Here is a 14,829-nt window from a genome sequence, read left to right on the forward strand (position 1 = left end):
CAGCTGTGAGAGTCTGCTTCTCCCTTTCTCTGCCACTCCCACTGCTTGTGCTTTCTCTCTCTCTCTCAAATAAATAAAATCTTTTTAAAAAGAGAGAAAGGTTCATAAGGCTGCCATGGTCAGGCAGAGATGCTATTTTGACTTTTTTGTCACTGGCTGAAATACTGAACTAAGAGCCAGGGTATAACAAAATATTACCAAACGTGGCAACTTAAAACAACATATTTATCTTAGAGTTTCTGATGTCAGGAATCTAGGACCAGCTTCGGTTCTGGTTCAGGGTTATTTAGAGACTGCATTCAGGTGCCGGCAGTGGGTAGCAGTTACCCATCTGAGGGCTTGATTGGGGCTGAAGTATCCCACATCTACCAAAACTCATTTATTTGACTTGTGGCAGGCAACATCAGTTCCTTGCCATGTGGATATCTTGGCAGTACTGCTTTAGCATTTCAGGGCAAGTGTTAGCTGCCATGTTGAGAATACACTTTTTAACAAGTTTCAAGAATATTAATGCTGGTAAAGATTTTTACCATAATAAATTTTCCCTAGATACAAAAATCTGCTAGGGAAGATATAATATTAAGAGGAATTTTAGATTTACTCCTATGAAGAATAGAGATAAGCAGTGATTCTAAGCTTTGGAGTGAATGGTTTTAGATGACATTTTTACCTTGGTTCTGTTTTTTTTATCACAGTAAGATAATTAGCAAAGGAGCTTATTTTGTATGTTTCATTTCTCAGACTTTCTGTTTTCAGGCTTCTTCACACTGTAAAATGTTTTGCGAAATCTCAAGAAGCTTCAGTTTATGTGTGTCCTTGATATTTACCATAGTGTAATTTAGAATTTATAGACTTACAATTTTAGATTATATAATCATGTAATTTATAATTCCTAATTATATAAATATAGATTATATTATGTAATTATAAAATACTAGAATTTATAGACAATAGACAGTTATTTACCTTTTCATTTGAAAAAAGTAAATTAATTACTAACAAATATTTTTCAAAGATTCCACGCAAAAAAATTACTTAACATTTTTTATAGACTTTTTTTAAAAATATATATTTTTTATTTATTTAAAAGAGAGAAGAGAGAGAGAAAGATCCCAAGTAGGCAGAGAGAGCAGGCAGAGAGGGGGGAAGAGGCTCCCTGCTGAACAGAGAGCCCGATGCAGGGCTTGATCCCCAGACCCTGGAATCATGACCTGAGCTGAAGGCGAAGGTTTAACCCACTAAGCCCCCCAGGAGCCCCTTTTTATAGACTTTTTTAAGAGCAGTTTCAGATCTGCAGAAAACTTCCACAGAAAATAGGATTCCTGTACTCCCCACCCCAAAGTTGCCTGTTACATTAATGTGATTAGTGTGATAGATTTGTCATAATTAATTAATCTATATTGATATATTAGTATTGACTAAAGTCCATTGTTTACATTGGGGTTCACTTTTTGAATTGTATAGTTTTGTGGATTATGGCAAATGCAAAATGTCATGTATTTGTTATTATAATATCAGATAGGGTAGTTTTAGTCTCTAAAATGCCTGGTGTGCCTCTCTTGTTCATCTCTCTTACCCACTGCCCAAGTAACTTAGTGTTTGTACATTTTAGTGCTTTTTCTAGAATGTCATATAGCTGGAATCATACTGTATATAGCTTTTTCAGACTGGCTGCTTTTAACTTAGCAGTGTAACATGTAAAGATCTCCATGTCTTTGATAGTTTATTTCTATCACTGAATAATATTTCATTGAATGTTCCACAGGTTTTTCCACCTGTCACTTGCAATATTTGACAAATGTGAGTGAAGCTGCTAACATTTATGTAGGCTTTTGTATGAATATGTTTTCATTTGACTAAGCCTAGAAGGGTGATTGCTGAATTGTATGGTAAGCCTGTTTTTAGCCCTGTGAGAAACTTCCAAATTATATTTTAAAGTGTGGACTACCACTTTGCATTCCCAAAAGGAATATATAAAAATTCTCTTACTAGGACAATAAGACTATCATTTTGCTATCAGGATAGGAAGCCTAAAGCATTTTGTAGACTGTATAAAGATAATAATGTTTTATTATTCTATTTTGATAGTCATTGTAGCCATATTTCTAGATCTTGAGGAAAGAAATGAGTGAAAATAATTGGAGGAAGTTTTTTGAACACCTACATCAGATAAAGATTTTGGATTTGAGGTGGAGGATTTCTTAACATGAGTTATGAAAACAGTTGCAAAGGATAAGTGGAGATTGGCAGACCTTGGCCTAAGGCATTTGTTTACTCAAATTTTGTTAGTGTTTGCTAGATGGTTGGAGAACTTGACATATTTTTTGGATGTCTTGGAATTCACTGATGAACAAAACTATAAGGCCACAGTCATTATGGAGCTTAGGTTTTACCATCAAGTAATAGTCACATACATACCAAAAAAGGGAAGTTCATAGGTCTACAAGAGTCAGTTGTAGGAAGAATGAAGTCAAAGTGACCTCTTCAGAAAGGCCACATTTTCTTTGAGGCTTAAAGAAATAAGCAGAAGCCTCCAAAATATCTTGAGGAGCATACTTCACAGCAACATGAAGAAGTAAAAAAAAAAGTTACTTTAAAGTTTAGGGAAGGTTTATTCTCCTGAAAATACTATTCTCACGAATTTTTTTTCTTATGAAGGAAAAAAAACCTTGGGAGATCACTTATTGGGTAATTGTTTAGGATTAGCACCCAGTTTTATCATAAATATTTTGAAAAATCATTACATGTATTATTCTTTATAAACTGTACTTTGCAAAGGTTTTCATTTTAGTTCTGTTTCTTCATGAACATAGAAATATGTCAACCCAATAAATACCGGATTAGTTTCATCTTGTCCTATCGCAAGGAAAAGAATGAACTGCTGCTTTATATAATATACTTTTCCAGACAGTGGTATGTTAACAGATGCACTTTCAGACTTATCAAATAAATTGTAACAATTCAAAGTTTTAATTTAAATGCTGTTATTAAAATTTAAATATACTGTTAATTTACAAGTATTTTTGTACTTTACCTCATTTTGCATAAGATTTAGAATGCTTATTGAACTGTAGTGAGAGTAAGCTTTATTATATGCACTTAAACATTTTAAGTCACTGTGACTTCTATTTTCTTGTTATAATATTAATTCCAGAATGGTTCATAGTTGCTATTAAAGTTTACTATTTCAAACTTGGTCTTTTTGAAAATAGTGGTTTGTGAAAACAGTGAGGTAAATAGCTTTGAGTTTATCCTTGCCCATCTACTGAGTCCATATTATGCATGTGTTTATTAAATTGTAAAACACATACAACATAAAATTTTAACATTTTCCTGTTTTTAAGTATATAGTTGACTGGTACTAAGTATACTCAACTTTGTTATACAGCCATGTCACAATTCTTCTCCAGAACTTTATTGATCTTACAAAATTGAAACTATCTAATCAGATTGAATCCATCACCATTGCCCCCCTACTTCCCAGCTCTTGGCTGCTACTCTTGTACTTCTGTCTCTCTAGATTTGATTACTTTAAGGATATCATATGAATTGAATCATAAAAGTATTTGTCCTTTTGTAAGAGGCATATTTTATTTGACATAATGTGCTTCGAGGTTCTTCCATTTGTAACGTGTCAGAATTATGTTTTTGAAGCAGGAGAGCAAGGTTCTTGTCTAAGGGTATGAAAGAATGAGTCTTGACTCGCACAGACAAAGGAGAGTGAGTAAAGCCATAGAGTTTTATTAAGCCAGTATACAGAAAAAGGTGTCAGGAATGAGAGGTGTCCCAATCATGATTGTCACTGAGGGCTTCTGGGGTTGGTCTCTTACTAACCAGGGAATTTAAGTCCTTTTAACGTCTCTACGGGTAGCAGCAATTTAGTAGGGACTAGTGATAACCCCTCTAATGGCTTGCTTCCTTTCTAGGCTCTGTTAATTCTTTGGAAGACAAGTGACTATTATAACAAAACCCTGCCTCTGACACTAGGACAGGATGGTCTGGTATGTTCCCTTATCTTCAGTTGTTGTACACCTACCTCCACATTTTTGGGCTTTCTGTGAGTCTGATCCTGTAGCTTCCTGCCTAGCCCCACCATTCCCTTATTCATCCTAAGGCTGACTCATATGCTCTTGTATTTGTATACCACACCATGTTTATCCATCCATTTGTCAAATACTTGCTGCTGCATTTTTGCCTTTGGGAATACTGTTTCAGGGAACATGGTTGTGCATATACTTCCTTGAGACCCTGCTTTCATTTCTTTTGGATATACTCAGAAGTGGGATTGCTGAATTGAATGGTAATTCTGGTTTTAATATTATTTTGAGTAAATAAAATATTCTTTTTTCTTTTTTAAAATTTTAATTTATTTGTGAGAGAGTGCTCCCACAGGCAGGGGAAGCCACAGGAAGATGGGAGAAGCAGTCTCCCCGCTGAGCATGGGCCGGGGGGAACGGGAGGAGGGGGACTCTGGGATCATGATTTGAGCCAAAGGCAGACACTTAACCGACCAAGCCACTCGGGCATCCCTAAAATATTCTTTTCCCATAGTTGTACACCATTTTGCATTCCCATGAGCAGTGAGGTTCCAGTTTTTCATGTTGTGGCTGATCCTTATTATTTTCTGTTTTTTTTTTGGTTTTTGATGGTGGCCATCCTAAGGGGTATTGTGATTTTGATTTTCATTTCTCCAATGATTTGTGGTGTTGGATATCTTTTTATATGCTTGTTCATTTGTATATCATCTTTGGAGAATGTTTATTCAAATCCATTGTCCATTTTGAAATCATGTTATTTAGATTTTTTTGTCATTGAGTTGCAGAAACTTTTATATTTTAGATATTGACCCTTTATCAAATACATGATTTGCATATTTTTGTTCAGTTCTGCAAATTGCCATATGAACTGCAGATTTGTATCTTTTGATGCAAAGCAGCTTCTGATTTGGGGACAGTCTAGTTTGTCTGTTTTTGCTTTGTTGTTGGTGTTCTTGGTGTTTTATCCAAGAAATCCTTGCCACTTTTAATGTCTTAAGGATTTTCTTCTGTGTTTTTGCCCTGAGATTTTTAATTTTTTTTAAACCTGTTCATTTATTCATTTACTTATTTTTTAAGTAATCTTTACATCCAGGATGCCTGGGTGGCTGGCTCAGTTGTTTAAGCCTCTGCCTTTGGCTCAGGTCATGATCCCAGGGTCCTGGGATAGAGTCCCCTATCAGGCTCCTTGCTCGCCAGCAGCCTGCTTCTCCCTCTGCCAGCTGTTCCCCCTGCTTGTGCTCTCTCTCTGACAAATAAATAAGTAAAACGTTAAAAAAAAAAAATCAATGTCTACATCCAACATGGGGCTCAGATTTAAAACTCTGAGATTAAAAGATTGTATGCTTTTCCCACTGAGCCAGGCAGGCACTCCTGTCCTGAGATTTTTTGTAGTTTTGGGTTTTCACAGGTAGATCTTTTTTTTTTTTTTTAGATTTTATTTATTTCTTTGACAGAGAGAGATCACACATAGGCAGAGAGGCAGGTAAAGAGAGAAAGGAGGAAGCGGGCTCTCTGATGCGGGGCAGAGAGCCCGACGCGGGGCTCGATCCCAGGACCGTGGGATCATGACCTGAGCTCAAGGCAGAGGCTTTAACCCTCTGAACCACCCAGGCGCCCCTTCACAGGTAGATCTTTAACCCATTTTTCATTAATTTCCGGTTGTGGTATAATGAAGCGTCCAATTTCATTCTTCATTCTTTTTAGCCAGCACTGTTGATAAAGAAAATTACGTTTTCTCATTGAGAAATGAGATCCTGTTGATGTTCATTTGAGCATTTATTTCTATCTTTTGAACATTCATTTCTTCATTCTCTTCTTTCCATTAGTCTTACAGGTCTGTCTTTATATATAAGAACCACAGTACTGTGACTGTGGTTTGCAGAGGTTTGCAGAATTTTGAATCAGAAAGTTTGACATCTCCAACACTGCTCTATTTCAAGATTCTTTTAACTATTTGGTTGTTGCTTGAGACTCCGTGTGAATTTTAGGAATGGTATATATATGCCCAAAAGATGTTGTCGAGATACCAGGGATTGACATCAGTTGTGTAGATTGCTTTGGGCAATATTGACATGTTCCCAGTAGTAAGTTTTTTAGTCTGTAATATGCGATATCTTTTCATTTATTTATATCTTCTAATTCCTTTCAGAAATATTTTGTAGTTTTCAGTGTACCAAATATCTTACCTCTTTAGTTAACTGTTCCTAAGTCTTTTATTCTTGATTATGCTACTTTGAAAGGAGTTGTTTTCTCAATTTCTTTTTTGGATCATTTGTTGTTAGTGTTAAGGATGCTATTGGGTTTTGTTTGTTTTTTGTTTTTTGGGGTTTTTTTGTTTTTTGTTTTGGTGTTGATTTTATTTGTTGTTACCTTACTGAAATCACTGATCAGCAGGAGGCAATCGCTTAACCAACTAAGCCAACTAAGCCACCTAGGTGCCCTAAATAATATTTTTAAACATTTTTTTTTAATTGTTAGAGTTTTCTATTTGTAAATGCAACACATCTCCAACAGACTTCTTTTTTCTGGTGTCTTTCTGATTTGGATGTCATTTATTTATTTATTTATTTATTTATTTATTTTGCATAAATGCTCTGGATAGGACTTCCAGTTCTGTGTTAAATAGAAAGCATACAAATGGGTATCTGTGTCTTATTTCTGATCCTTGAGGAGAAGCTTTCAGCTTCAGTATGATGCTTACTGTTGGCTTTTTTTTTTCTTTCAGATTTTATTTATTTCTTAGAGAGAGAGAGAGCCCGCAAACGGTGGGGAGGGGCAGAAGAAGAAACAGAGTCTCACTTATAGGGAGCCTAATTCAGGGCTCTTTCTGAGCCAAAGCCAGATACCCAGTGGTCTGAGCCAGGCAGGCACACCTGCTGTGGGTTTTTCATATGTAGCTTTTATATTTGAGATAGTTTCCTCTTTTTGCTTAGTGTATTTTTATCATGTCAGAATATTGAATTTTTTTCTCCCTTAATTGCTTTTTCTCCCTTAATTAAGATGGTGATGTAGTTTTTTCCCCTTCATTTTGTTAATGTGCCATATTTCATAAATCAGTTTTTTTTATTGAAATATCCTTGCATTCCTGGGGGGAAAGAATCCTACTTGATCATGATATATAATCCATAATGTGCTGTTGAATTTTATTTGCTGGTAGTATTTTTGTGTTATTTATTCATCAGGGATGTTAGAATATCATTTTTTTTTTATTGCTAAAACACATTGAAAAGGAAAAATCTTAAATCCATCATTTAATTTCATAAATTTAGAGAAGAAAACATTTTCCCACAGCTAATAAAGGAAATTGGATTTGCACTGAGGTAAATAAAATAGAGGAGAGCAAAGAAATAAAAGTCAATGAAACCAGGGGCATCTGGGTGGCTCAGTAGGTTAAACCTCTGCCTTTGGCTCAGGTCATGATTTTGGGGTCCTGGGCTTGAGCACCACATCAAGGCTTTCTGCTTGCCAGGGAACTTGCTCTCCTCCACCCCCGCTGCCTGCCTCTCTGCCTACTTGTGATCTCTGTCTGTCAAGTAAATAAATAAGATCTTTAAAAAAAAAAAAAAAGTTGATGAAACCAAATGTTGGCTTTTTGAAATGATCATTAGTGGGGCACCTGGGTAGCTCAGTCAGTTAAGGGTCCAACTTCTGATACTGAATCAGGTCTTGATTTCAGAGTTGTGAGTTTGAGCCTTGAGTTGGATTCCAGGCTGGATGTGGAGTCTAATGTAGCAAAGATACCAGGGTTCAAAGCCGATGGCCAAGAAGGAATTATTGAGACATCTTTGTTGCAAAAAGCTGGTTGTACTAAAGCATGGGGGCAGGATCTCTGAGTGGAAAGAGCTGCACTGGGTTTATGATGAAGTGGGAGAGGTATGTTTTTGTCTCACAGAGTGGAAGAATGAATCTCATGGACAAAAGAGATTAAATAAAGCCACAGAGTATTCTTCTTTAAGATTGTATTTATATATTTGGCAGAGATAGTGAGTTAGAAAGCACAAATGGGGGGAATGACAGAGGTGAGGGAAAACCAGGCTCCCTGCTCAGCCTGGTACCACGTAGGGCCCAACCCTAGGATTATAGTACCCCATATGGTGCCATAGGTACTTGGGATTATGACAGACATCCAACAGACTGAACCACCAGATGCCACGCCATAGATAAGGATACAGAAAAAGGTGTCAGGAGTGAGAGGGGTCCCTTCAGGGTTGCCACTGAGCAGGGTTTGTCTTTTATAGAAAGCTAACCAGAGAATTTAAACCTTTTGACTTCTCTGTGGTCAGCACTATTGACTAACATCTTTAATGGTTTACTTCTTTTTTAGGATCTGGTTATTCTTTGTTGATTACAGGTAGATATGATAACAATCACCCCCTCTTTCCTCTAGCCACCTTTTCCCCCACCCCCACCCTTCCAGACACCTAGGACAGGAGGTCTGGTTTGTCCCCTTATATCTCATTTCCTTACCCCTCAGCATTTTGAGGATTTCTGTGAGCCTGATCCCATAGCCCCCTTTGTTATTCTTCCCCCTTTACTTATTCCTCCCCCTAGAGTTTCCCCTGCCTTTAGGGAATGGAACAGTGACCACTCTGCTGCTTTCTGCTAAATAGGGGCAGTGGGCTCTGTGGCAGAATCTATCCAGGGATTGGTCGAGGGGCCCATGGTATGTCTCCAGGTGGTCATGATGGACACCAGATGGTACATTCCTCAGCACATGCAAAAGGATAAACATAAAACAAGTATTAGGCCCAAAATTCTAATCACATCCCTTAAATAAGATTCCCAATTACCAGTTATGTCAAATAAACCAGTGGATATTTTGATTTTATTTGATTACTAATGTCCCTGTTGGGATACCTTGTGGGAGTTAACCTGTAATGTTAAGACAACATATGTGAAGGAACTTCTCACACCCTAAAATGGTGTAGCAATAGTAGACAGTCAGTAGGGGTGCAGTTCTCGAGAAATTCCTAGACCTCATTTAATTCTTGGCTGAGTGTATCTCATGCCTGGGAAGTATCAGAGTCCTAATGAGGAAGCTTACAGTTTTGCTTTTTTTGCAATGCAGTCCTGCCTAAGTACTATAAGTCCCATAGTGAGCTTTGAAGCTCTTTTAACCAGGAGGGCTGTTGTATGCTCAGCTAATAAAGCCTTTCTTTGTGATTGTACAGGTGGCTTCTAGTATAAATCTGACCAAGGGGTAAAACCATCACAAAGCCTTCTTTGAAAATAAAAAAAATTATTAAAAAAAAAAAAAAGAAGAAGAAGAAGCCTTCTTTGTTTGAGGTCTAGGCTTAACAATATTCTTATCAAAAGGAATTGCTGGCAAGAGGGAGAAAACTTGACTCAGGAGATAAGGAGCATCCAGAGTACATCATCCAATCGAATCATAAAGAAAGTGGGGTTATCTATTATCTCCATTAAGTCTGTAGTTAACCCATCCGGTATGGTATGCTCTGGCTTTAAATAAAAGAGCAGTTTCGTCAACTCAGCCACACAGAATTGGCCAGAGTGCTAGTTGAGTTATACATTGGCTGGGGAATTAATCCCATTTTCTAGTTCTAATAATCATATGACCATGACATCCTGTTGTTATCCCCACAGAATAGCAAGCAAAAATATTGACCTGTTGTAATTTCTCTGAAGTTTACCTCATGTTGTCTAGCTTTAGGGAAACAACATTCAAAGACAATCAGAACTAGGATTTAACTTTCACAAAGGTGATGGCCCTTAGCAACTAAGGAAAAATCAGAATATCAACAAAGAATTCCATTTCATATAAAATCTAACAGATTCATCCTAGACTGCCAGTGGGTGCCTAGTGAGTGGACTGAAAAACCCATGCCATGCTGTCATATGCCATTACTGCCCTACCATATTTAACCCATGGAAAACACTAGAGAAGTTTCACAAGGGGGAAATTACCCAATTTTGTAGCTTTATGTAGTTACTAGAGGACATTGACGGAAAACAGTAAGGATAGAAATCCATCATGATCTAAGCAACATTCCAATACAGATCACGCAAAAGCACATGATAATCACACTGTCAGAAAAAAAGGAAAATCTCAAAGGGGGAAAGAGAAAATAGAGATGAATGTGAGTGATAAAACCAAAACCAGGAGTTGATATATTCTGTGGCGAAAATTTGCTCAGCACTGATGAATTGCTGGAAGTGGAGCATGTTAACAGGGAAAGAAAGAAAGAGAGAGAGAGAGATAATTTTACATGAGGATAGGGAGATTGCACTGCTGTTTTGTTTCTGCTTAGTCTAGTAACAGCCTTTTGTTGAAAATGACTTAGTACTTTTGTGGGTTACTTAACTATGTGTCTCCAGGTAGAGGAAAATGAGCAGACAGAAGATGACAGGGAAATACAATTTTAAGATATTTTGGCTCAAATAATCTCAAATGTCAAAAGGAAGTCAAAGCAAAGTAAAATTTATGAAGAAGAATTTAAGTAGAAAAATATACCCTCCTCCCCCACCAGTCCCCTTTCCAAAAAGAAAGGATTAATTGTATCTAGACTTGCATACTTTCCTTACCTGTGCTTTGGTCAACCCATTTAGCCTCTTAGAGTCTCAGATTTCTAATTCATAGAACAAATGTGACAAAATATCTGTAACCTGCAGAGTCATATAGGGATAAACAGGGTCTTGATCCTGGATCATCCATCATCCCTTTTACCCTCCCCCACAGAAAGCACTTATGCAGAAAACTTTGCATGTAGTCTTAGAGGAATTGGTTTATTTCCAGGTCCATCTTTGGACCTCTTTTAAGTCCATCTTACAAAAGCAATTTCGAACATGAATCAAGTAAGAAAAAGGAATGACCATAAATGTCTTTCAAGAAATTTCTGGAGGACAGATATTAATGGCTTTTGATAAGGGGAGATTTAGGCATATTTTTAGGCTCAGAATAAAGACCGAGAAAGAACTTGAGAGAACTAAGATTAGAGACAAAAGACATATACACTGGGATCAGGAGCCCCAGTAAAAGAACAAAACAAAAAAGAGAATAAACTTGAAATAGTGGTGAATGAAATGAAATTGACAGCTCACTTTTTTGAGTTGAATGAAAAAATTATTTGAATAGTTTTGCTAGCAACAGAACTCAAATAGAGGGTAATAGGGGGCTTCCCTAAGTTTTGAAAGTCATCTAGTTCATATAAAGCATGTTTATATGGTTGGCAAAAAGTAGAGGAGATACTTAATATGGCAGCACTTGTTTTATGCAGTGCTTATCTTGTGGCAGTCACAAATGGAGGGATTGTGAATGCATTTATATATGTGCCTATTCTTTGGAGTCCCCCTCTTTTTTAAACAAAGTACTCGGCTGCTTGTTTTTGAATATATAGACATTTTCACAGTATTTTTAAGGCAGCAATTGATAAGCATTTTTAGATTCTTTGGTAAGATGAGTATGACAACTTAAGAACCTTATATTTTTTCTGGGGTACTATATATAATGTTTAGACTATACTTTTTATGTTTTCTTGTTATAAGTACTGCTGTAACAATAGGAATTTAGTAGGTTGAATAACAGTATTAATAAGAATTTACATTTCACTTGTCTTTGTTAAAACCATTTGTTAAAGACTATAGAGAGTAATGATGTTACCACCATACACATTAAAATTGAATGATTGTCTCTTTAATATTTAAAACAAATATGCCCTTTTTTCCTTCTGCTTTTAGGTTATGAGATGGTCTGTGCAAGATGGTCTGTCCTTGAATTGGAAATTTTTAAGGCTGACATATGCTGGTACTTTATCTCCTTTAAGTGGACTATAATTTCTTCCGTTCCAACAACTACATAAGCAGACAAAATAGCAAAGATCTGTTCTGTGTCAAAAATGACAGCCACAACTCGTGGCTCTCCAATAGGAGGGAATGACAGCCACGGCCAGGCTCCTGATGGACAGTCTCAGCCCCACTTCCAACAGAATCAGGTAAGTCATGTTAAGACTGTTTTTGGTGCCATTAGTTATAAACAATGATGTAGATATCTTGAATAATTTACAGTCATGGAAGCTTATTGTTATTTTAAGTTATATTTAAGAAGAGTCACTGAGACTTGTAGGAAACCTGTCGTACTGGTTAAAAATGTTCCTTTTATTTTTTTAATAGAAGACTTAGGACAAAAGAATTTAGTTATTTTGTAATAGTTTATTATAAGCATAGATTTAAGTCAGCTCTTTATACCATACTAACCTTATCGCTATGGCTAAGTAAAATATCTGTGCCTTAGTTTCTGTATACTTATTTTCATTAGGCAAGTAGGTAGTTATTTTTTAGTATTGTAAGCTGCATTTATTATAGCATGTATAAACCACCCACAGCCTGGGTCTGTAAGAGATTTGAGGACCCTGTCCTTCCAGCCTTTGGTAGCCATGATGCTGGACACATGCCCCACCCGTATTTGCAGCTGTCAGCCTTTGTGAATGGCAGACCAGACCAGCCAGAGCCCCCATTGTGCGACTCTCCCACATATATGGTTGTATAGGGGCCACAGCTGCCCCCAGGTTGGTTTGGTTGACAGCGTTTAAATGTTTTCCCTTGCTCATGCACATACTTCTCATCACCACAGTGTCTCTGTTTCCTATCTTCAGAATAGCAGAAAAAGTCAAAGTTATACTGCAAAGACCTTACAACTCAAAGGCTTATCTTATTTATTATAACCTTTCTGTCCCTGAGGGCATCTGAGTTAGAGATCTGTGAATTAGCAGTTTCTGTATTTTTAAATTGACAGTAAGTAAATCAGTGTTTATAAAGGGCCCAACCCAGGTTTTGGTATCAAAGCTTAGTGCTGGCCTACATGGAAATAGTTAATTTTCCTTTTTTCTGAAAGAATTTGTGTATGATTAATGAAATATTTGTAGAAATACATAACATTAATCCTTTGTTTCTGAAAGTGGTAATTTATATATACTCTTTTCCTGTGCAGTTTTTCTAGGGGGATTAGTTTCTTTTCACAAAGTAACATTTTGCAGTTAGCTTTGGTTTTTTTGTTTACACTTACTAAACCAATCTTTAATCTTCATTAGTTCTTTGCTTTTGCTTTCTTTGTGTTCTATTGATGTTCATTTTCTAGTTTCATGATACAGAAATTTAGATGAATGTTTAGCTTTTCCTTGTTTTTATATTTTCTAAAACATGCATTTTAAATCATAAATTTTGCCAAACTATGTCCTACACCTTTTAATGCATTCACATCCGCTGTCTTTTGCTTAACACATTTTAAAATTTGTGATATTTAATGTAAGAATATTTTCAGAAATGTAGTGCTACCCATTAAAGCATTTGGAGGTTTTCTGGTTAACCTTTTTGTTACTGAGTTATAGCTTAATACTTTTGTGGCTAGAGAGTATATTCTTTGATGCCACTCTTCTGGAATTTATTGAGGATTGATGTGTTGTCCAGCATATACTAATTTTGAATATATGAGAATTTGAAGAAATATGTATATTTTACTGTAGCATTTAATGTCAGTTATTTCCAGTTTGCTTATTATGCTTTTCAGATGTTCACTATGGCCTTGTTTCATTTTGTTTTGTTCTAAATTTGTTTGTTTTCTAGTGGTTGAAAGGTGTGTTAAACTACTTGGGATTGTGGACCTGTCCATTTCACTTTTTTGTTTTATCAATTTAATTTAATTTTAAAGATTATTTGAGAAAGAGTGCCTGTGCACTTGTGTCTATAGGGGCAGAGGGAGAGAGAGAATCTTCATGCCAACTCCTAGGCCACTGCAGAGCCCAACACAGGGCTTGATCCTAGGACCTTGAGCTGAAATTAGGAGTCCGATGCCCAGTTGACTGCACCAGCTAAGTGGTCCTGTTCCATCGATTTTAGTGAGATATATTTTGAACCTATAAGATGCATGTAAACTGAAAATAGTGACTTGAGGTTGGATGGTTGGCCCATTAATCTTTACGCAGAGATATCTTTAATCTCTACTAATAATTCTTGTGTTAAAAATCTAACACAAGACTGGGACGCCTGGGTGGCTCAGTTGGTTAAGCAGCTGCCTTCGGCTCAGGTCATGATCCTGGGATCCAGTCCCACATGGGGCTCCTTGCTCGGCGGGGAGCCTGCTTCTCCCTCTGCCTCTGGCTGCCATTCTGTCTGCCTGTGCTCGCTCTCCCCCCCCCCCCCGACTCTGATAAATAAATAAAATCTTAAAAAAAAAAAAAATCTATCTTGCCTGTCATGTGTTTGTATAAATGCAGCATTATCTTGGGGGAATGAACAGGGTTATTATGTGTATTGCCTTTTCTTACTCTTTTTAAAACACTCATTTTTATTGCTTTTTTTTTTTTTATTGTGTGTCTTTCTTTCTTTTTTTTTTTTTTTTTTTTTAAGATTTTATTTATTTGACAGATAGAGATCAGAAGTACGCAGAGAGAGAGAGAGGAGGAAGCAGGCTCTCCGCGGAGCGGACAGCCTGATGCAGGGCTCGATCCCAGGACCCTGGGATCACGACCCAAGCTGAAGGCAGAGGCTTTAACCCACTGAGCCACCCAGGCGCCCCTATTGTGTGTCTTTCTTAAATTGCCTTGAACCCTGCCTTTTTAACTTGTCCACTGATACTTTTTTCTTTTTTCTTTTTTTTTTTTTTTTTTTTTTGGATATTTTACTTAACAGACAGAGATCACAAGTCCACAGAGAGGCAGGCAGAGAGAGAGGGAAAAACAGGCTCTCTGCCAAACAGAGAGCCCGATGCAGGGCTCAATTTCAGGACCCTGAGATTATGACCTGAGCCGAAGGCAGAGGCTTTAACCCACTGAGCCACCCA

General features: G+C 36.9%; 1 protein-coding gene across 8 annotated transcripts in view; it reads left to right on the forward strand.

Moving 5' to 3' along the window:
* The window catches only part of LOC309856854 (ubiquitin carboxyl-terminal hydrolase 9X-like), a 163,198-nt gene that overhangs the window by 20,242 nt on the left and 128,127 nt on the right, over positions 1–14,829 (forward strand). For 5 of the 8 annotated variants that reach the window (XM_082718526.1, XM_082718523.1, XM_082718521.1 and 2 more), the window contains one exon: positions 11,733–11,986. In XM_082718526.1, the coding sequence (XP_082574652.1) occupies positions 11,891–11,986 (96 nt within the window). In that variant the 5' untranslated portion in view covers positions 11,733–11,890. Of the gene's footprint in view, positions 1–3,926; positions 4,002–11,732; positions 11,987–14,829 lie in introns of all 8 variants that reach the window. The other 3 variants (XM_082718527.1, XM_082718524.1, XM_082718522.1) reach the window with 1 other exon arrangement.

This window comes from Mustela nivalis (genome assembly GCF_964662115.1).
Source record: "Mustela nivalis genome assembly, chromosome: Y".
Classification (NCBI taxonomy): domain Eukaryota; kingdom Metazoa; phylum Chordata; class Mammalia; order Carnivora; family Mustelidae; genus Mustela; species Mustela nivalis.